Source organism: Diabrotica undecimpunctata, chromosome 4 (assembly GCF_040954645.1).
Source record: "Diabrotica undecimpunctata isolate CICGRU chromosome 4, icDiaUnde3, whole genome shotgun sequence".
Lineage (NCBI taxonomy): Eukaryota > Metazoa > Arthropoda > Insecta > Coleoptera > Chrysomelidae > Diabrotica > Diabrotica undecimpunctata.
The window spans coordinates 27,990,206-28,012,300 of NC_092806.1; the positions used below are offsets into that span (position 1 = coordinate 27,990,206).

General features: G+C 32.3%; 1 protein-coding gene across 1 annotated transcript in view; it reads left to right on the forward strand.

Annotated features, from left to right (window-relative positions):
- The first annotated feature begins 456 nt into the window (after positions 1-456).
- ksr (kinase suppressor of ras) overlaps positions 457-22,095 on the forward strand; it is a 60,263-nt gene continuing 38,624 nt past the window's right edge. Inside the window, exons 1-4 of the mRNA XM_072529202.1 lie at positions 457-745; positions 2,086-2,359; positions 6,321-6,617; positions 13,511-13,661. Coding sequence (XP_072385303.1) covers positions 596-745; positions 2,086-2,359; positions 6,321-6,617; positions 13,511-13,661 — 872 coding nt within the window. The 5' untranslated portion in view covers positions 457-595. The remainder of the gene's footprint in view (positions 746-2,085; positions 2,360-6,320; positions 6,618-13,510; positions 13,662-22,095) is intronic.

The window sequence follows — 22,095 nt, forward strand, 5'->3', positions numbered from 1 at the left end:
GAGTTCAGGTCTAATGTATCTTTGGATATCTTGGTCGTATATTTGGTGATTGTGATTTGTACCGCAGAATTTTAAGGTGGCAGTGAGAGTCTGAGAGCCTTCAGATTTGCGCCAGGGATTGGTACAATCGGATTTAGAACGAAGGCGCAGCCATTGGGAATGATTGCTGCACATTTCTGCGTCCAGAGACCACTCGGAACACAGCCCAGAAAGGGTAATATTTATATAGTATTGTTGTTTGTTTGGATTTATATGACTGCGGCGCAGGCACTGAATCCATTCGCCAAAAACAATTTAAACTTTTTATACCACAATATATGCAACTATGTATACACATAAGCCAGGAAAGTCTGACAAACTGTCATACTCATACTGTCAATTTTAGACAGGGAAAGAAACTATATGTCAAACATCAAGAGTAAATACAAAACAGAATATTTTTGTGATGTAAAATGAACAAATCTCGAAATTGGTGAAAGATGATTGACAGAAAACGCAGAAAGTTAAATGTAATTTGTAAAAAAGTATATTTGATATGTAAATATTGTTTTGATAATTGTAAATATTAAGTTGTAACAGTACTGTGATATTTGTAATGGCTGATGAGGGGTCAGATCAAGAAGTTCGAAAAACCCTTCATATGATCCAATCTATGATTGATGTTTCTGCTCAACGTTTAGAAGGACTGAGAACACAATGTGCTACAAGTGCAGAACTAACTCAACAAGAAATACGAACCCTAGAGGTAATGTTTCTTACCAAACTGTTGCTTTGATATGTAAATCATGTATGAATAAGTTACTTTAATTGATGTTTTCATATACTCCAACAGCCTTTCCCACTATTGCATTCATTGATTCAGATGTTCTCCTTACCTTTACTGTTCAATACTTAGAAGAATTATACTTACCATATTTGTTTTATTGGTAAATAAAAAGATTGTGCCATATGTATATAGATACCTTGTCAAAATTATGCAAGTTAGTCATAATACAAATGCAGAAACTTTAATCTGATCTTTAAAAAGTCCCTCACTTTAATTGTTTAGTAAAATACTAGTCTGATTTTAACGATCAATGTTTATTATGAAAAAAGTATGTCTATAAAGAACTTGTAGTCAAAACAATTGTTTGTAAACAAAATAATGTTTTAATGTGTACTATAACTATACTATACTTATAATTTATAACATTACACATGAGAATATTCTAAATTACTTGCCATTTTCATGCTGATTTAAATTCACTGTAACTGATGATCATATTGATGTAGCTTCATAGAAAATTCATTTCTATAAAGAATTTATCTTCCAAGTGTAGTTCTTAAACTAAATAATAGAGCCTCCTGTTTTGTTTTCTCAATGGAGCATAAATATGTTATTTGAAAGGAAGATATATAATGGCGAATTAAATTATTTAATTAATATTGTTTTATTAACTTGTTGTTAATAATTATTTCAAAATATAATTCACCTACTTGTTTTATACATATAAATTGATAACAGAACATAAATCATAAGAAATTTGAAATAAATTGATTTTTGACATTTGACCTTGAATATTTTTTTCTTTATAAACATCTACCTGGATCTTTCATGGTATTTAAACTGCTCAAAGAAATTGAGAACTATCGGATTTTGATAGAAATTCTCATTTAATCCATTAATAAACACTGGATGTCACATGGACCAGTGTGTTATGTGTCTTTTACCTACTATACATAATTGAGATGGCCACAGTTGCAGAAAAAACAGTTACTATATGTAATGTATTGTCACTAAACCTAAAAAGCTGGCAAACAAAATTATGCAAAAATACTATATGATTTTCTCTCTTTACTGTAGTATCAGAAACTGTCTTCTTAAATGACATTTTTTTTCACATTCACATATCTCTTGTTTTCAAGATTATGAGAGAAAACATCACAGTAACTTACCTTATGTACTCAACAGGGGATTCATACAAATTAAATCTAGTATTTGACTATACCCAGAAATTGAACATTTACCCAGGACCAAACATAGATGATGATTTTTTAAATCTTACTTTTTTATTATATTTTTAGTTCTAACACAATTTTTTTTAGGGCAAGCTTATTACAATGTTCTCAGAACAGCTAGTGATAAAATTAAAATTGAAAAAAGGTTGTGAAGAACATATACCCTCACTGACACAGTGGTTACAAGTGGTTGGTTTAGATAAATCCAGCATACTTGTTCTGTGTCAAAGGATCGCTTCAGTTGAAGAACTTCAAGAGAAGTCGGATCATGAATTAAAAGTTATTCTAAATGATAAAGGTTCCAAACCTGAAGAATTAAATAAATTGTGTAGGGCTTTACACAATTTGAAAAGATATGTAGGTAAGTAAAGAATAAAATCTTTTTATAAGATGGAATATCCTAGTTTTTTAATGTTGTATGAAAATAATACCATAAAGGGAAAAATGCAATGTTTATTACCTTTTTAACTTTCAAATCGGACATTGTTACTGTTTATTTTTTGTTAGAAGTAAAAATTCTTTTGGTCCAGTATGTAATAAGAATAAACAAAATAACTAAAAACTGCGACCTTTTCAGATCTATTGTCGTCCTCTAGTCCTAGATAACATTCTCTAGCCTGACCCTTTTTATAAAGTCTAGTAGCTTGGAGATTGTACCTTCCATGTAGCTATTTGCCGGTGGATTTTCTTCTCCTAATGCAAAGAACCGCACATTTGCCAGACTGTCACACTGACATAAAATGTGCTCTGCTGTTTCTTCTTCGAGGTGACAGAATCTGCACAGAGACATGCTAGTGGGCAATTATAGTAAAATAATGTACCAAAGCATGCTATTATACTCCAGTCATCAGAGTTTGAACACTGAATTTAAACTTTCACATTAACATTGTTCCAAAATGTTTAAAACTACTTCTTTTCGATTACGCAAATACATTCAAAACTACACAATTTCAGCTACAAATTCCACCCAATACTTATATTCGTAAAAGTATTTCCCATGATGCGCGATCGTTTGTGAGGTGAGGTAGGTTTGATAGGTTTTAAAGATTAGGCTCTAACAATGGAGATTCCATAGCGACCAGTCAATGGAAGTGATAAATTTTATTGATCTCATGAGAATTTAAAAAAATGGCAAAGATCACACAATGTTAATTTATTTAACAGATTTATAGAAACTGGCTTCATTTGGGACAAACTACAAAAATTGCCTACAAAAGCTTCACTCTTCACCTTTAAAATGCATCTTATTTTTTGTCGATAGGACAGTCTGGTCAAAAGATATCGAATTTTTACCATTAAGTTGATACAAATTTTATTTAAAATTGATTTCGCATGCGTATTTTCAATGACATTCAATTCGCATGACATTCAAAATCAATGGTTGCTTCAAGTGTTGTTTCTAAGACAACGGTGCATTCTATACAAAAAAAAATGCTAATAAACATTTTTGTTCAAAATTATCTCCGAATTATCAATTTTTTCCAAGTTTTCCCCTACAAAGGGCTATTTTAGGAGGAAGCTGGTGGGTAGAAGTGGTAAATTTTTTTTGCATCCTTCTGAGGTCACAAAATTGACATTCTCAGCAAAATTCAGCTTGTTCATATGATTTTTAGATATCAAATCTCTGACAACTGGACTATAAGTGCCCTTTTTAACAAGGGAAAATGAAGTCGATGTCGATAGAAAAAAAAGTAAGCTGTAAACCAAAGCTACAGAAGCTATCAGGCGACATTAGTAATATTTATATTCCATTATAGTTACAGATTAACAGCTTACTTTAATTACTGCCAATACTGACTCCAATTTTCCTTATTAGAGGTCACTCATTTCATACTTTGATATATTATTTTACTGCAATTGCTAACTAAGTAGGCAGTGCATTTCAGTTTTCTCGCAAGTTTTCCTGATGAAAAGTAAATCTTGAAACATGTGTAAGAGAATGATGAGAGACTCAAATGGAATGGAAATTTCTTCTAATTTGTGAATATAATAAAGCCATGCCAAGAAATGCTGAAACTGCATCCTACAAACAAATTACACAAATCCTAAAATCTTTAAAATAAGAAACCACTGCTTAACAAAGATCCTGGTTTAAAGAGAAGTAGCTCTTTGCAGTAAAGTAGATAATTGCAAAATAAATAGTACAGTTTGTATACAGTTTATATGATACTTTTTGGAGGTTATGGGACTAAGTCATACATGTTGTATTTCTTATTTTTGATATTATCTTGATGATTTGAAGAATTATATGTGCTAAAAAATCACATTTTTTTCTGAATTTGTCTCAAACTGTGGTCTTTAAAATGCCAAATTTTACAAGCATAATGTAACTTCAAGTTGGTAAACAATAACAAATAAGCCAACAACAACAACGAACAGCTTCCAAAAAAAAAAACTAGTAATTATATTAGCAATTATTATATTAAAAAAATATTACAAAAACTAGTTTGATATTGTTAATTGTGTTAAAAATTTTAGTTGATGTTAAATTGAGAATGTTTGCTCTTGATTTACAATGTATTTTATTGCCTACATAATTTTGTATCGATTTATTGTGTTTTTGGTGTGATTTAGTGGGATGTGATGTGTTGTGTGTTTGACGGGAAAAATGAATGATGTGAATGATCAATAATACAGATGTAGACATATTATAAAGATTTCCATAATGCCTCCAAACGTTTGATAGCCTGATCCATTGAAATTTTAACACATGTATATCATAATGAAATTCGTTTCAGGTTGGAATCTAAATCAAAGATGAATAAAAATTATATTATCTTAAACGAAAAAGTATTAAATTTTCCAGACATTTCACTTTAGATCAATAAAATGAGGTTTTTTAAATACCTATACTCAATTGCTAATAACTCCATTTTTGCAGTTGAAAAATAGCAATTTTAGTAAAAATTTTAGTAAAATGAGCACTTTAATAAGCATTTTTAATAACTCCTCTGAACTGTTAAACATTTTTTAACCAAATTTTGAGTGTTAAGGCAAGAAAAATAGGCGAATGTTGCCAACAAACATGTGGGTTTAAGTGTACCACAAAAATAAATGAAGAAATGAGGCATAGAATTTTTAAAAAATTTTGGAACTTGCAAGATCATACAAGGCAATGGGACTTTATTGTGCAGCATGTGATACAGATAGAGAAAAAACAAAGTACTGTTTCTGCTGGTGTACACAGTCTAGGAATTTTTCTCGGCAATATCATTTTCAGCTTGACGTGAACAAAACCAAATTTGTAAAATTATGTTTTTAAAAACTCTTGTTATTTCACAAACTTAGGTAAATACAGCATTGACTAAAAGATAGGAAATTGGAGTTTTACAATCAGATCCACGTGCAAAACATAAAGTGTGACCTCATAGACTTTCTCCAAATATTGCAGAAACTGTGAGAAATCACATAAAATGATTTCTGTTAGTACCCTCACATTATATTTGGAAGGATTCTAAGAGGATGTATCTTGGAGAGGGTTTAAGCATTCAAAAAATGTATAAACTATATACAGACTTTTATAGAGATGAAAACAGTAATGGACAACTTGCTCTTTACAGTAGATAAGAAGAAGTTAACTGGGTTATTATGGCTTTGCGATACTGGAAAAATTCCTACTATGTACCATGGCTTCTATAGAACTCTACATTCTGATCACTGCAAGCAGTGACAGCGAAGAACTACAATAATGTTTGTTTATAATATTTTGTAATTTAACTTCTATTTAGACTTTAAAATCATCAATACAGTTTCACAGAACGATGGTATGTATTATTTATATTCCTGATTTTTTTCCAGCGACTATTGTACTCATTCAAAAACCAGGTAAAGAAACAAAATTGACATATTTAAAAACACAAATGGAGCAATACTGTAAATACAATGGATAAATATAAAAACAATTTAGTAAATAAGATTCTCCGATTTTTTGCATTAATCAAAACTTTATCTTGATTTATTCAAAAACTTTAAAAAAAAATGAGTTAGTACAGTCTTCGCTGGATGAGTAGAATTATTTAAAATAAATTAAGGATTAAATTGAACTTAAATAAAAGTTTTTTACATGAATTCAAGTTGTGTGCAAAATATGATACTTTTTCAATGATTAAACAAGGATCCCATAATATTGAATGTTTACTTTTCTGATATTTACTATTGCCTTTTTTATTTACTTGATTTTTAAAAAGATACCAACCTGAAACAAATTTCATTGTACTTTTTTATTTGTTGGGCTATGATCTGCCCTTTTTGGATCCCTGTAAAATATCATTTTCCAACATTAATTATTATTACTTAAAATTTACATATTTTTGCTTCTGCAGGTAAACTTAAAAGAGGCGAGAAGGATTGCAATGATACATTTGATCTCCACTGGGACTCATGGGTACCAGACCATCACCATCAAATCAAGACTGGTTTGTCACCAAGACCAGGGCGCTCGAGGGCAGCTCGAACATCCGTTCCTTGTGAAGAGAGCATCAGTCTAAATAACAACAACAATAATAGGGGAGGTGCGATTATTCCACCTTCATCTTCAGTGTCTAGTATTGACACCTTGAATGCTCAGTGTAATGTGCTTGGACCTCCTTTAACTCCTCCTGGTCAAGGGAGGGGAAAAGGTATGCATGTGCATGATATATTTGTTGTTTAATTGATATTTAAAAATCAAATTAATATTAAAAAACAAGAAATACTAGGACTTTTTAATTAGAATAGGCTCAATTTATAATTCATACTTTTAATTTCGTTATTAGTAAAATATTTTCAGTTTGTTTCCCAAGTTCAATTAATTTTCTTGATGTTTAGGATTACAGGTAACTACTATTTTTTTAATGTTGCCAAACACACCAACTATTATTAAAGTTAGTATTTGATGTGCAGGTATAATAGACATTGTTTTTTATGAGAGCTTGCATTAATACAATGGTCAGAAGATATAAGGCTTATTATTGCAAAATGCAAGTTATATAAAAAGAAGAATATATTAACTGGAAAAAATCTGATCAGTGAATTGAGTAATATTGAGAAAACATTGGAATAATAAGAGAAAACAATTTTCTCTGAAAGTATATTTGATTGTGACGCAGCACCGAAAACGGAACAGATATTTTCAAGACAATTTTTTGTGAAAAAATGCAAAAGACATCGATTTTATTCCACAGGAAACATTTTCTTACAACATCTTTAATTGTCATACTTCCCTTCATACTTCTTCTCTTTCTTCTCATCAATAATTAAAATAGGGAAAGAAATGTTATATTACTGAAAGGTATTTTTATAAGGAATCAGTGGAGAATTATTAAAATATGGAATGGAATTTCAAATGGACGAAAAATAAAAGACCTTTAGAAATATGTCCCCCTTGAAATAAAAATCGAAACAGTTGTGCATTTTGGCACAAAAATCTGGCTTGCTGATATTCCATCTGTTTCATGTCAACTGTTGGTTTACATGATGATAATAGATAAGAATTATTATCTCTTTTTAAATTTCTCAGTTATACAGGCCGTTGAACTTGTTATGATTTTCATTGAAATTTGGTTATAGCTTTTTAAGGTACTATTACCATCTAGCTAGAATGCTTCAATAATTTTTGAAGTGAAGCTTCTATACTGGCGTTGTATTACTTTTTTTCTATAGTAAAATGCTGAGGCGAGCGGTACGGAAGTAGCGCCACGAAACGAAATAGCGGTTCGTGGTTCGCAGTCACAGTAAACAGTTGGAAGAGTCCATTTACGTGACGAGGAGAGTCCGTTGTACGTGTAAACTTTTTCAATTTTATTGAAATCTATAAAGAAATTATAAATAAATAATAAAATCACTTTATTTAATTTTAAAAATACAGAAAACATAGTATGAAGCTTCGCGTTAGTCTACAGTACCACCTACTGTACCACTTTTTTTTTATTTTGTTTTTCATATTCGATCTATAGTTCTTAACTGTATTCATTCATAAAAACACTTATATCAAAAATACTTGAGTTCTCAGGGCACAAGAAATATTTTTAAAATAAACTCTTTTCTTCTTTAAACTTAGGTAAGTTGTGAAAGGTTTTGAATTTATATTTTGTTCGAAACTACGTGTGGTATGTATAAGTGTAAATGCATGAAGTCATTACAAATATTTTCCAAACGTTTAGAGCAGAGGTGTCAAACTCAAAAGCTATTTTGGGTCAAATAAACAATGCTTAACTTTAGATGGGCCTCAAAAAATGAATGTCCATAGAAACAAATATATTTTTTTGAATAGTACATCGTAATAAACAAAGTTAAATTATTGTTTACGTCCTGATACTTGACATCTCTTCTCTGCTACTATCTTTCCTATTACGGGAGAAATTTTATTAGCAGAGACTATTTTCAAAATTGACCCAAGGTGATCGCTATTAATACAGTTTCGGACAGGAGATTTATTTCCATTCCTAACAGAAAATAATTGCATGCACTGATAAGTACTGCAAAACATGGAAATAATTTCATATGCGAATTTTCGAGTATTTTCAAATCTTGCCAGTAAATATTTGTATAATTCAAGCACACCCACTTCAATGAATTTTGCCTTCTAATTTGAGTCGCATTGAATCTCAATCATTTCCATTTGTATATTACTAGGTACTGAGTCTATATTTATTGAGACAATCGAAGAAAACAGTAAGAAGAACAGTTGAAACATGTTCTTAATGGTCTGATAACAATAACCTTGTTATAATAAATTGTAACAATAAATTTAAATGGGCCTTGTAACAATAGATTTAAATCAGATAAGTATTTTGGTATATCAACCATAAAAGATAAATCTTGCAAACATATTTGATCGGAGAACGAGCTTGTATCTTGATTTTTAGTTTGTACAAACTTACATATTTCTTCTTTCAAATCCCAGAATTGTTAGAGAACCTTGGAGCAAGGTAACCAATATACCTCGCTATAGTAAGATGAACCTGAATATGTACTATCTAATTCGTTTAAGAAAGCAGTGAATTGTCGTTGATTTAAGCTTTGGGATCTTATAAAATTAATCATTTTTTTGGGACAATCATATGGGACAAAACATTCTCCATTTTGATCACCTTTGTGCATAATACTTCTTGATGTATAATGCAATGCGTATGATGCATTTTTGAATAATGAATTTCAAGGTTTTTGAACATATATTTTATTATTTTGAGCATAATTGAGCTATGCTTCCAATGTCCATACTCTCATCACAGGCGATATAAAATCTATCAAAACTAGATGATTTTTGAATGATTGAATTGGCGGCCAATTCAGTAATTCTTTCTGCAACTGCATTTCGAGACAAAGAAATTATTCGAAAATTCTTCGAAATTTCAAGACAAACATTTTCTCCAGCTCTAATTATACATTTCTTGATAAAATCGTCTTTGAGCTTTGAGTGTTTCTCTGAGCTATCAACTCGGACAAAACGTAACTTGTATGTACGGTCTTTTTATTTTCTTGCAATACTTTACTAAATATTGTCTGTTGTTTTTCCATACCGAACTTGATCTCTTACAACATATCATGTCTCATTAACCCTTTATTATCATATTTTGATTGATGTTTTTTATGTTTATCAAAAATGTTTATCTAGGGCCGCATGAGGCCCGCATGCCCCGCGTTTGACACCTCTGGTTTAGGGCGTATAATAAATATTTATAGTATTTTAAAACAAATTTTTTATGTCCATCCTTGACATAAATGTTAAACACATACCTGAAACTACAGAATTTTTAGCATAAAAGGGAAAAGTATTCTTATAGACTCAATAATTTATTTTATACACAATAAAATATTTAAATATGGCTATGAATGAAAATAATGTCTTTACAAAAGTGAAAATAATATGAGTTGCAATAGAATGGATATTATATTAGGATTTAAAGAAAAATGTAAAGACTGATGCGGAAGACAGGAGATACAACGAAGTGGAGAAGGAGACAGGTTTTGCAACTGCTTCTTCCTTAGCGAATTGTTTCATTTCTTCTAAATGTTTACTTCGTTTTACTCCCAGTTTTTCTATTCCATTTTCCAAGCTTTGCCTCTTCTTCTATTGTTCATCTTTTAAGCTGTATCAATTTCTGAGTAATTTATTTTGATATATCCTTACGATATGGCCAATCCAATCAAGTTGCTTTTAGTGTATTAAAATATAGTTATTCTTTTAAAATCATCATTGTTCTGTTTTCCCTATATTATCTTTTATCTAAACGTTGAGCAGAACATAATGGTATGAACCAAAAATAAAACAGTGCAAACGTGTAAAACCATTTTACTAAATAATTTTTAATGTTTAGAGTATGTCTAAGTGTTATGCACATTTGATGTATGTTTTTGCAGTAAGCTTCAGAGAATCATATAAGGACAAAGTTATAGTTCGTTTTTAAATAGAAAAGACGGCAGAATATATATGAATCTGAGGCTTACACTTCATGTTGTGTCATTTATGCAAGGAAATAAAATATGTGAAAAACGTGCTGTCACAATGTTTTTTAAGTGTTGATTGATGCTCGTATTTGTTGATTTTTTAGATTGAACTTAATTTGGTTAAAAAATATGTTTGTTTAGTTATTTTTTTTGGAAATAACTTTGTTTTTTAAATATATAATTTACACCAGGAAGTTTCTTTCCATATTCTTTTTCTTCTTCTTCGAGTGCCTTCTACCAAAGTCCAATCTCATGTTTTTAAGCCAGGAACACTATCTTTGTCCTGGTCCACGTTTGCCCTCAATCTTACCCTCGATTACTAGCTGTAGAAAATTATATCTGTTGTTTTTCATTACATGTCCGAGATATGCAGTTTTCGCTTTTTATAATCTCAATGAGCTCTCGTCCTCTGCTCATTTGGTGGAGAACTTCCAACTTGGTGGTGTGAGAAGTCGCAAGTTATTCGTAGTCTTCGTCTATATACCCAAGTCTAAAAAACTGGCAACTTTTAGCGGTTACGCTTTAACTCCATGTAACAATGTGATCTATCGCATAAGAGGCTTCGCATTTTCAAAGAGTTTGCCCAGTCTATTTTAATTGGGATTCGGATGGCTAAGTCAGAATTGATATCTTCACTGATCCAGCTGCCCCGGTATTTAAACTTAGATACTTTGGTTATTTTTCTATACATTTATGTACACTGGTTGGTTCGGATTCCGGTTCACCACTAATAACTTCGTTTTTGCGGTGTTGACTTTTAGGCCTTTCAACTGATATCTTGTCAAGCAGGCGCTGTAGTAGGCCTCCAGGAGTCTCTGAAATTATACTGTATCATCGGCATATCTTAAGTTGTTTATTGATTTACCATTCTGATATCGGTTCAAATTGGTAATAATTCTCACATCCTGATCATATGTGTTCCGTAATATGTTTTCAAGCCTTCTGTCTTGTATTTTGTTAAATGGCTGTCTCAAAATCAACTAGACATGAGTAAGTCACAGTTGACATCTCGACACCGTTCTATGAGTGTTGGTACAGTAAATAATCCCTCCCTAGTGCCAAAGCCTTTGGGATTTTTGGGTATTGGGATGAACACAGATATTAGCCATTCTTTGGCTAATATCTCTGATTTCCTCAGTATCGTAGATTTCATTTAATCATTCTACTAGTATACCAATGTGATTTTCTGTTAGTAGTCGTCTTAAGATTTTTGTAGGTATTTCATCCTGTTCCATGGCTTTATCATTTTTTATACATTTTAGTACTTTTTCAATTTCCTTTTTGGTAATTGCAGCTCCATTTCTTCCTCTTGGTTCTATTGTCTCCATTTTTTCATCGTCTTCAACCAGCTCTTCTCTATGTTTTCCCATTTATTTATTTCCTCTGCACTTTCAATTGTTATTTTGTTGTTTTGTCCATTATATTTCCAACACCTTTTTTCTTGTATATGCCAGCTGCTTTTTTAAATTTTCGTATATTTATTAATGCTGTCATGTTTTTTCTAATCTTTCTATTTCTGCACATTTTTCTGATAGCCACAATTCTTTCGCTTCTTTGATTTTTTGTTTGATTGTTTTGTTTACGTTTTTGTATTGTTGTACGTTTTTTTATTATATTTTCTCATCTCCAATATCAATGCCTTTATTTCTTGTGTTATCCATCGTTTGCTTTTAGGGGATGTATCGCCCTCCAGTTGTTGTATGATATTCTTTAACTCTCTAAATTTTTATGTTGCGTTGTCCTTGTTTTTCTACTTTCTGAACTTCCTTGTGTATTTATTTTTTGGTATGTTGGCAGAGATCAACTTCTTTCAGTCTTCTCAGATTAATTCTAGGTGTTTTAGTTTGAATTTCATATCTGCTAAAATAAGATTGTGGTCATTTGCTATATCTCTCCCTGGGCAAACTTTAGTCGATACTATGGCGTTACGGAATCTTTTATTTATAATAATGTAATCAATCTGCTTCCTTACTATGTTCTCACCTTCATCTCTAGGTGCTTTCTAGGTGTATATTCTTGGGACTGGTAGTTTATATCATGTGTTCTTGATAATGAGTGCATTGTCTTTGTAAAACTTTACTAGCTTCTCTCCTATCTCATTACGGGTTCCCAGTCCATATTCACCTACTATTTCTCCGTATCTTCCTTTCCCTATCTTTGCATTGAAGTCGCCTAAAATAATATTAACTTCTTCTTTTTTGGTTTCTTCAAGTGTTTTGTCTAATTCTTTGTAAAAGCTTTCTATTTCTTGCATCTTCTATGCAATTCTGTTCTTTATCGATATAAACCCTTTAACTGATCTGTACATAATATCCGTTAGTTTTCTAATTACTAAATTTCTAATTTCTAATACTTAATATCTAATACTATATATAATACTAATTTCTAATATCTAATAATTACTTCTAATATCTAATAATTTCTAATAATTACTTAATATCTAATACTAATTTCTAATACTTAATATCTTCATTGTCAATAGCTGATCATAGGTGCCAAAACCTTTTCTAAATAGTTCTTGTGTTTTTAATTGATAGCCATCCAACAGTGTAAACATTATCAATAAGCATAGACTTTCGCAGTCGGTGTTTTGTAAGGATGCATTATGGTGAGGATTTATAAGTCGTGGTGTGGAATTGATTTTTCTTGTTATTACATATAATCTCCTGTTGCTACAATCAATTACAGTGGTTGATCTGGGTTCGATCGAAGGAATGTTGTTATTCATAATTTTATGAGTATTGTTTGCTACATTAATGTCTATTATTATTTTCTGTTGTCTTAATTATAATTTTAAAATCTAGTGTGAGTTATCGTAGAGTATTAACATTTTAATCTGTTATATCCAGTTTTGAACCTTATTCAAAATCGTATTTATCTACTCTTCTATTTCTTTTTGTCACACATTTATGTCAAGTTCATCAAGTTTGTGAACTTCAATTGATACAGATAATATCCTGATCAATATATTACAATAGGGACGATAAATTTTGAGTTTTTTTAGGTGTATGAATAAATTTTATTCGTTATTATTTATTCGTTTTCAATAAACGAATGTTACTAATACATACATATTTTATCTTAGGTTCAAAATTTCCTACGACGCCCCCTGCCAGGAGAAGACACCAAACGGGCATTCCGCCATCTTTATTACCTGAGTATCCTTTAACTAAGAGTAAGTCACACGAATCACAGTTAGCAAGCCCCAAAGGAGAAACTGAAGTGAAAGCCCCAAAGTAAGTGTTGTATCGAGTGTCCAAACTGGCATGCGATTGTCATTATTTATGAAATCATTCTAGATGTTAGATAATTTTTTTTTTGATTGCATGGTAACCTTGAATCATTAATCACATCCGGTTAAAATCAGTTTTCCCAATTTGTTTTTATTTTTTCTTTATTTACAATGAGGTTTAAAGAGACTGGAGACTTCCAGCACATATTGAATGAAGTAAGGAAACGTGGAAAAGGTTAAAGCAGGAGTCCCAGCATTAATTAAAAATAAATGGAGAAATAGATGAAATAGTGTATAGTCCAAATTCAATAGGATTGTCAGGGTATCGCTTTAAAATGATAGACTCTGGAGGGGCACGAAACGAGAGACGAGTGTAGTTCAATGGTGGCGTGTACATTCTTAAAATAAGGGAAATCATTGTGAGGACTAACTCGAAAGAAACACTTTACACTAGACTTCTTTAAACGTACTGATATTGGAATAATGATCTTATGTACCTATTCATATTTTTAAAATAAAATTCGTATTTAAATATAAATACCAACTGATTTACAGAAAATAACAGTAATAATAGACCCTGCAGCATAATGTAAACCTTAATTTTGAGAAACAAATTTGCTATAATAACAATAAGGTTATTAGATAAGTACTTACAATATTATAACCTCGTAGGACGAAGGATCTCACAGGTACTTTCCGAATGGCAAAACAACAACAGCAACAAATTCACTAGGACTCTATTAGTTATTATTTAAAATAAATCTGTTTATGCTAATTCACTTCCAGATGTTAATTCACCATCACTACTGTGGTCTCCTGGAGTAATAATAATGGGCTTGATAAGAACATCAACACGTGTGTCTACGTCCCACATTTTATGTTTTTCTTTCTGTGCATCTTTAATGCATGACTGTCAGTTGGAAGCGGATATATTTTGTATGGTTTGTTCTAACAATAATTTGACATCTTTTAATTTGAAGGTTATGTTTTTTTGCGCTCTCATTTTTTATATGTGCCCATGTCAGCTCATTAGGATTCAATTCACAATGATACGGTGGAGTTATTAATACGGTGATGCCATGCTCACGTGCCATTTCGTCTACTGCAAATCAGATGTAGGAAGTCTTATGTTTGCGCACTATATCAAGTAATTGAACTTTTATAATGGATTCATCAAAATCTATATTTTTGCTTCTTAGCCAATCTACTATATCTGTCTTTCGAGATGCAGAAGTCGGTATTTTTTCCATACGACGGCTGTAATAAGGTTCATTGTCCATTATAATTACCGATCCAGGTTCTACAAGAGTCAGTATAGAGGAAAACCACTTTTCAAACACATCCGAATTCATATCCTCATGATAATCGCCCGTTTTGATAGAGGTAAAGACATTTAAACCACCTTGTAAGAATCCTGAATCAATTCATATATGCGTAATAAACGACATCCTCTATAAACTTATCTTGATTTCTTCTACGTAATCCCTCATAAACCGATTTAATCATTTGTTTTTCTTTCACAGATAACCACCTCCGTTTATCCGGTTTATTAACAAATGTACTGCACATTGGTTTTGATGCCATGTTACCCGACTGTGCGCTCATGTAATACTTCTGACAACCTGATTTTAATATTTATTTCCACTATTTGCCGGCGAGTTTTAACAATGTTGCCGTATTGCAATAAGAATATTACTTTCGAAAAAGATAACAATGTCCGCCTGTCCCTCTCTTGACATTCAGGTATAGCTCAACGACACTGAGAAGCTGCACGCGGTACTAAATAATAAATTTCGCAACAAGGCGAGTATACTTTATCCAGTTCGAACTTATATTAGATGTAACCGGCAAAAATGATAGTTGAGAAGTAAATTTGTGTGCTAATAAATAAATAAATATATAGCCGCTTACTATCAAGTGTTTACGAACTACAAAATGTCTGCCCTGACAATCCTATTGAATTTATAGTATAATAAGATTCAACACGGTAAGAAATAAATAAAAGAATCATATGGAAACTGCAATATTTGCTGTGTATGGGCGTAAGGAAGATGAAAGAGTAGAGTAAAAGATAATAATTTTTGACATGCAGTAATTATTAGAGAAGTTAAACAAAACCCATCAAGTGATGGTCATCTGAACTGCATAGTAGGTCAAGAAGAAAGTGACGAAATGATAAAAAAACACGGAGAAGAGATTTGAAAAAGGAGTGGTAAACGCTTGATACAAGTATGTCTTCTTTTTCATGTGTCGTTTCCATCATTGGCGGTTATGGTGGCAAATCTTACTCTGTTTTCCGCTGCATAGTCCAGAACAATACAATTGCACATTTTCCTCCATGTTAGCTTTAATAATAATTTAGGAATCATCATCATCTAGCCCATCCAAAGTGGAACATAGATCTCCCCCAATCTCTTCTTGTTCTGTCGGTCTTGAACTTTCTGCAGCCAATTCCCAGCGATTCTTTTGACGTCTTTTCATCGTGTAAGTGGTCTTCTCTGCTTCTTCTGTCAGCTCGTGGTCTCCACACTGTATTTTTTGGGTCCGCCGCCGACCTTCCGCACGCCCGAAAATTTAGGAATGTAATGTAACAAATATAAGAAGGTAAAGGAAAATGACATATGGCGCAGAAGATATAACTTTGAACTATACACAGCATACAATGAACCCGAGATCATAACATCCATAAAGATCGGACGTCTGCGCTGGATGGGCCATGTTGAACGAATGTTGGAGACTGAAACACCAAAACATATTATGAAGCAAACACCAGTAGGAAGAAGGTCAAAGGGAAGACCCAAACTTAGATACATGGAACAAGTGGAACAAGATCTGAAAACACTTAAGTTAAGATTACCAACTGGAAAAACAAAGCAAGGAACAGAACAGAATGGCGGAAAATCCTAGAACCAGCCAGGACCCAGAAAGGGTTGTCGAGCTACTGATGATGATGATGATTAATGTAACAAATAACACAAATAGCAGGTATTTTCTATAATTCATCTGTTTGGCACTTATTTCTTAGTTTTTCCTACCATCCAGGAAATTATCAAAATTTGCTTTTTACATCAGTATTTCGGATGCCTCTAACATATTCAGGTTTCTCATCTTTGTAGTCCACGTTTCGGCTCCATTGACTAAGACAGAGTTTCATTCTTAGTTTCACATTAAGATAATCATTGCAGATTAGATCACCTAGTTTAAAGGAATCGATTTTATCAACCAATATATTTTTAATGATTTACCTGTTCTAATACTTTCTCATTTAACGCTATAGATACATTAAAAGTTTTGCACAAATGGAGGGAGAACATATTTTTGGGGAATAAACGCCTCATCTGGCGTCTTAAAAGTTTACCGCGTAGTTTGCTTTTGATTTTCGGAAACGCAAAAAAAATCACACGATGCCAAATCAGTACTGTATGCAGGATGAAAGGCAATGAATTGTCTAGAAGCATTCGAAATATGAAGATTGCATTAACTACCTCATGGGTTAATCATGTGACGAACGAGGAAGTGTTCATGTGAAGAGCTAGTACCGAACATAAACTTTTACAAACTATACTCATAAACATTAGACTCATGTACAATGTACACTTGATAAATGCACTGATAATGGACTATTTAGTCCGAAAACATTCTGTTGTGATTGTAGCCTGAAAAGATCTTTTTAATTATATACCTTTTATAACGGATTTTTAAATAAAACTTTAGTGATATATGAATATGGTATACAGTCAACTACAAGAATTTTATTTTCCTTGTGGATTTTATATAGTAAAAGACGTCCAGTAATGTTGTCTAAAATCGAGCAGTAGATGGTGCCACAGTCACACACATAGGTAATAGGATGCTTAACATCTCCGAGTCTTTCTTCAGTTCAGTCTGATGAGGCCCAAACATGTCATAGTGTAAACAAAGAATAGACTTTCGGAGGGAAGTGTTAATCATTCATACGTTGAAAATATTTATCCTTTCAGCGGATGTTTTTGTTTTATTTTCCATTTAAATATATACAGATGCACTCAAGTAACACAATACATGCCTAATTTTATAATTTTGAGGTATCATTTTTATTTATCTTTCTCTCTATTAAATATCATAGATTGTTATCATTCATTAATGTGTTCATCTTTTTACATATTTTCATCGGTTTTTTTGAAAATTTCTATTTGTACTTATGATTAATTATGTTTATCTTATTTTTTATGTGGAGCATATAACGCATTCAAGCCTTTACTTGTTTAGTATAATTTATATTCTGTAGTAACTTGCGTCTGTTTTTAGTGACACCGGTTCTGTTGGGCGAAGGAGAAGATTACCTACAGAACCAGGACCGAACACTAGGGGATATTCTAGTCCCGTATCTACGAGTCCATTACATGTTATGAGACCAAGTCCGCGACATCCTAACGTTCGGTATTGTTAATTTTGGCGAATATCGTACTAAATTTGTGTTTTGATTTTTTTCATGTGTCTTTTCTTCTTCCATGAGCTGCAGCATGCTGTTTATCATTAATAACTTAATTTTATTTCTACCAGGTTTTGTTGAAGGTTCAGTATGTCATTCTGTGAATGTTGTTTTCTGAAAGATTTGTGTCGATCAGATATAAAAAGGATTTTTTTTGTTGTAGTAGCGAAAAGGAACAAAATAACCATTTATAAGTTCAAAGTTTGTAAATTTGTATCTGATATCAGAAAGAGCCTAAGGAATATTTATGGGAATTATCTAAAGAAGAATACCTACATAGGCGGACTAAGAAACGCGGAAACGTGGAAATATGTGAAGTCAACAGGTAGTAATAGGAAAACAATTGATGCAAAACTATAATTACTTAATATCAGAAGCAAGAGAAGAATATAAGACGGTACCCGAAGGACACATTTACATACAAGGGGACAAATCAGATGTGACCGAAAACATCGCAAGGAAAGCCGTAATGTCATTAAAAAATAATAAAGCAAATGGCCCTGAAGCTATAGATGCCGAACTCTCAAATGTGGCACCGAAAAACTATTTTGTTTGATGACAAAAATTGTTATATGGATAAATGGATATTCCGTTACCAACCAATGGAAAATGGCATACATCTCCTCGATACACAAAAAAAGTTCTAAGAAAGACCAAAATAATGCAGTTACCCGATGGAAAAACAAAGTACCTGACAGGTCTTGTACTGATTAGTGTGTTTTGCTTAACCCATTCCCTGCCAACTTTTTTTTCGGTTTTTTTTTGTTAAAAGTTTGCCTTTTTGTTTAAAAAGATACATAGTTTATATCATTTTTTTTGTGTTTTTTTAGTGTCCCAAATGGGGTCGTGGCAGGTGCCATTAAAAAAACGTTTATCAAAAACATATTTTATAGATAGGCGTTAATTTACACTAAACTCAATATTTCTACTAATGTCATTTTACCATACATTCTATATGAATCCGACATTACATTTGATGCATCGTTTTCTTAAATTAGTCTTACATATTGCACATTTTCTCTGTTTTCCTTCGTTGGTCCTTTTCGAAAATTGAGCCATAGGATCTTTTCTAACTGACTGTGGGACACGTTTTTGAGATAACTTGAAGATAAGCTCTATTTATGAAGATAAACTATTTGTCTTTTAAATTAATAAATTAAATTAAATTAAAGAGCGGTCTAGTCTTATTAGCGTGACAATATAGTACATATGCATTTATAACTGTCACATCAATAACGTTTGTAAAAATGGGGAATACCGTTTTTTGCCCCGTATGTGTATTCGATATTTATTGATGTACCAATCCAATTTATCCACGCCACCCATGAATGTACTGTAATTATGTATACAGTGAGGTTGTATAATATTGATCTGTTTTTTTTTTCAGTTCGTGACCATCGATTTACTTTGTCTAATGGAGTCATCCCTTGGTGGTTTGACAACATTCTGACACATTTATTGTCTTTCCATATGACACCAAATAATTCATTTTTAGTATCAAATCTATAATCTATGGCACCTCGGTCTTCCTTCTCAAGATCGGTTTCTAACTTCAGCGTAATTGTTTATTCTGTTAGATCTCACTGTAGCTGTGGCTGCTGTTTTTTTATCTGTTAAAATTTTCATCAAGTTAAAACTTGTAAAAAAAAAGAAGACGTGGTTACAGGGTTTTTAGATAACAGATATAATATTCAGTATCACAGATGCTCCTAAACCTTGAACTTCATGCACATCATTCCTTTTTCCAGTGTATAATTCGGTATTTTAACAATACCCACTTTCGGCGCAACACATTGTCCACTGTTTGAAGCCAAACCCAATTGGCTTTCCCCGAATAAATTGTTTAAAATAATGATGCCCATACTATCGGACCATCTGTTCATCAATACATATTTTTTGAAAATATGCCAAATTTCAAATAGTGTTAATTCATTTTGGAAATCATCATCATCATCATTGGTGCTACAGCCCTATAAAAGAGCCTCGACCTTCCCAAGTCTATTACGCCAGTCAGTTCTATCCATTGCCAACTGTTGCCAGTTTGCTGCGCCTATTTGTCTACCATCCTCATCTACACCATCCCTCCATCTGAGTTTTGGTCTACCCCTACTTCTACTTCCCACAGGTTGCGACATAAGGATTCTTCTAGGAGGGTTGTTCTGCTGTGATCTTGCCAGATGTCCTGCCCATCTTAGTCTTCCTATTTTAATAAGGGATACTACGTCTTTACCACCAAATATATGTTTATATCTGTGATATATCTCGTAGTTGTACCTCCTTCTCCAAACACCATTTTCACAGATACCACCGAATATTCTTCTCAGGATCCTTCGTTCAAATATAAGCAGGAGGTTGTTATCTGCCTTGGAAACGGTCCATGTCTCCGACCCATATGTCAACACTGGTTGTATAAGGGTTTTGTATATGGTTATTTTTGTTTTTTGGCTTAAGTTTCTGCTTTTCATATGTCTACTCAGTCCAAAATAGCATTTGTTTGCTAGGGTTATTCTTCGCTTGATTTCTTCCGTCATGACGTTCTCCTTGGTGATCAGGGAGCCTAAGTATGTGTTATCAACCGTGAATTGGTGGCCGATGTTTCTGGCTCTATTGTTGTGTGTTGATGCCATTATCTTAGTTTTCTCCTGATTTACTTGCAGGCCCATATTTTTTGAGGCGTTTGACAAGGTGGTATATATTTCTTCTAGATTTCGTGTTGTGCGGGCAACAATTTTAGAAATCAACGGACTAATTTTAAAATCTGGTTTAGGCTTTATTTAGACAAGCATTATCATTGAAATTTACGTTTCTTTTCATTTCTAAATACCTGTTTCTTGATAAACATTTTCTTGCACTGTCTATACATAAATCCTTATCTTCACACCAATACATGTGTTCTTGAGGTAACGAATGATAGAAACTTTCTTAGACAATCCACCGAGAACGTAAAGTCATGTCTGTTATTCTGTCCAGCATATGTGACAGATTGTTTTACTGTATCCCACATAATGTCATCAAAGGGCATCTCGAACGCCTCTACAGTTTTTCCCTTTAGCGACTACCTACCTTATTTGTTCTTTAGCTTGTACAATATCCGTATTATCCTCAAAGTTTTTATAAAGTCTGATCTACATTTTTGCAAATCTGAATTTGGTTTTAGTTTCCGAGCTTCAGTTTTCTTTTGGCGCTTCTGTGGGATTTTGTTTTGAGTGTTATAAGGATTCTCATCAGGTGTCTCGTTTAGCAGTGATAATGATTCAGTATTTGTAGCGGCTGAATGTATTTCCAATTTGCCGGGAACATCTTTAGGGCACGTGTCTTTTAGTATGTCGTAAACCTCTGCAAAAACCATTGATTGAAACCTATTATTATATTATTTATAGTTAACATTATTATAGCATTAAGATACTAAAATCGAAATATTACAGAATGTGCTACGATAAAAAATACAAAGCATTAGCCACGAGCCCCTAATGGGTATCGCGCTAAAAATCCTAGTACAGGCCTGTGTGTTTGTAATTAAAATTTGCAAATATGATAACTGGCTAATATAACCTACAACTGAATAATATCTATACATGCCTAAAATTAATTTCAAGCTAAAAACAATACGAAATCAAATACTTACAAAATAGTAATATTCCTCTAAACAACTTAACCATACAATTTCTACTTTGTGCTTTGTTTATTCTAAAAATTATGCACATTAAGTAAAATACCCCCACTCACTATCTAAATAGAAGTTTTGTAGTTGACACAAAGTCATTTACCTTGAAATTTATGATAACTGCTGCCAACTGATACAAAAAAAAAACAACTTGATTGTTGGCCCAAATGGGGATCGTGTCAGGGAATGGGTTAAAGCAGATCATACAAAAGAAAACAGCAAAAAATCAAGAAGCACATATAATTTCATCAAAACCGCGTTTTGATGCCATTTCGGCCTCCCAAGGCATCATTAGACACGCGG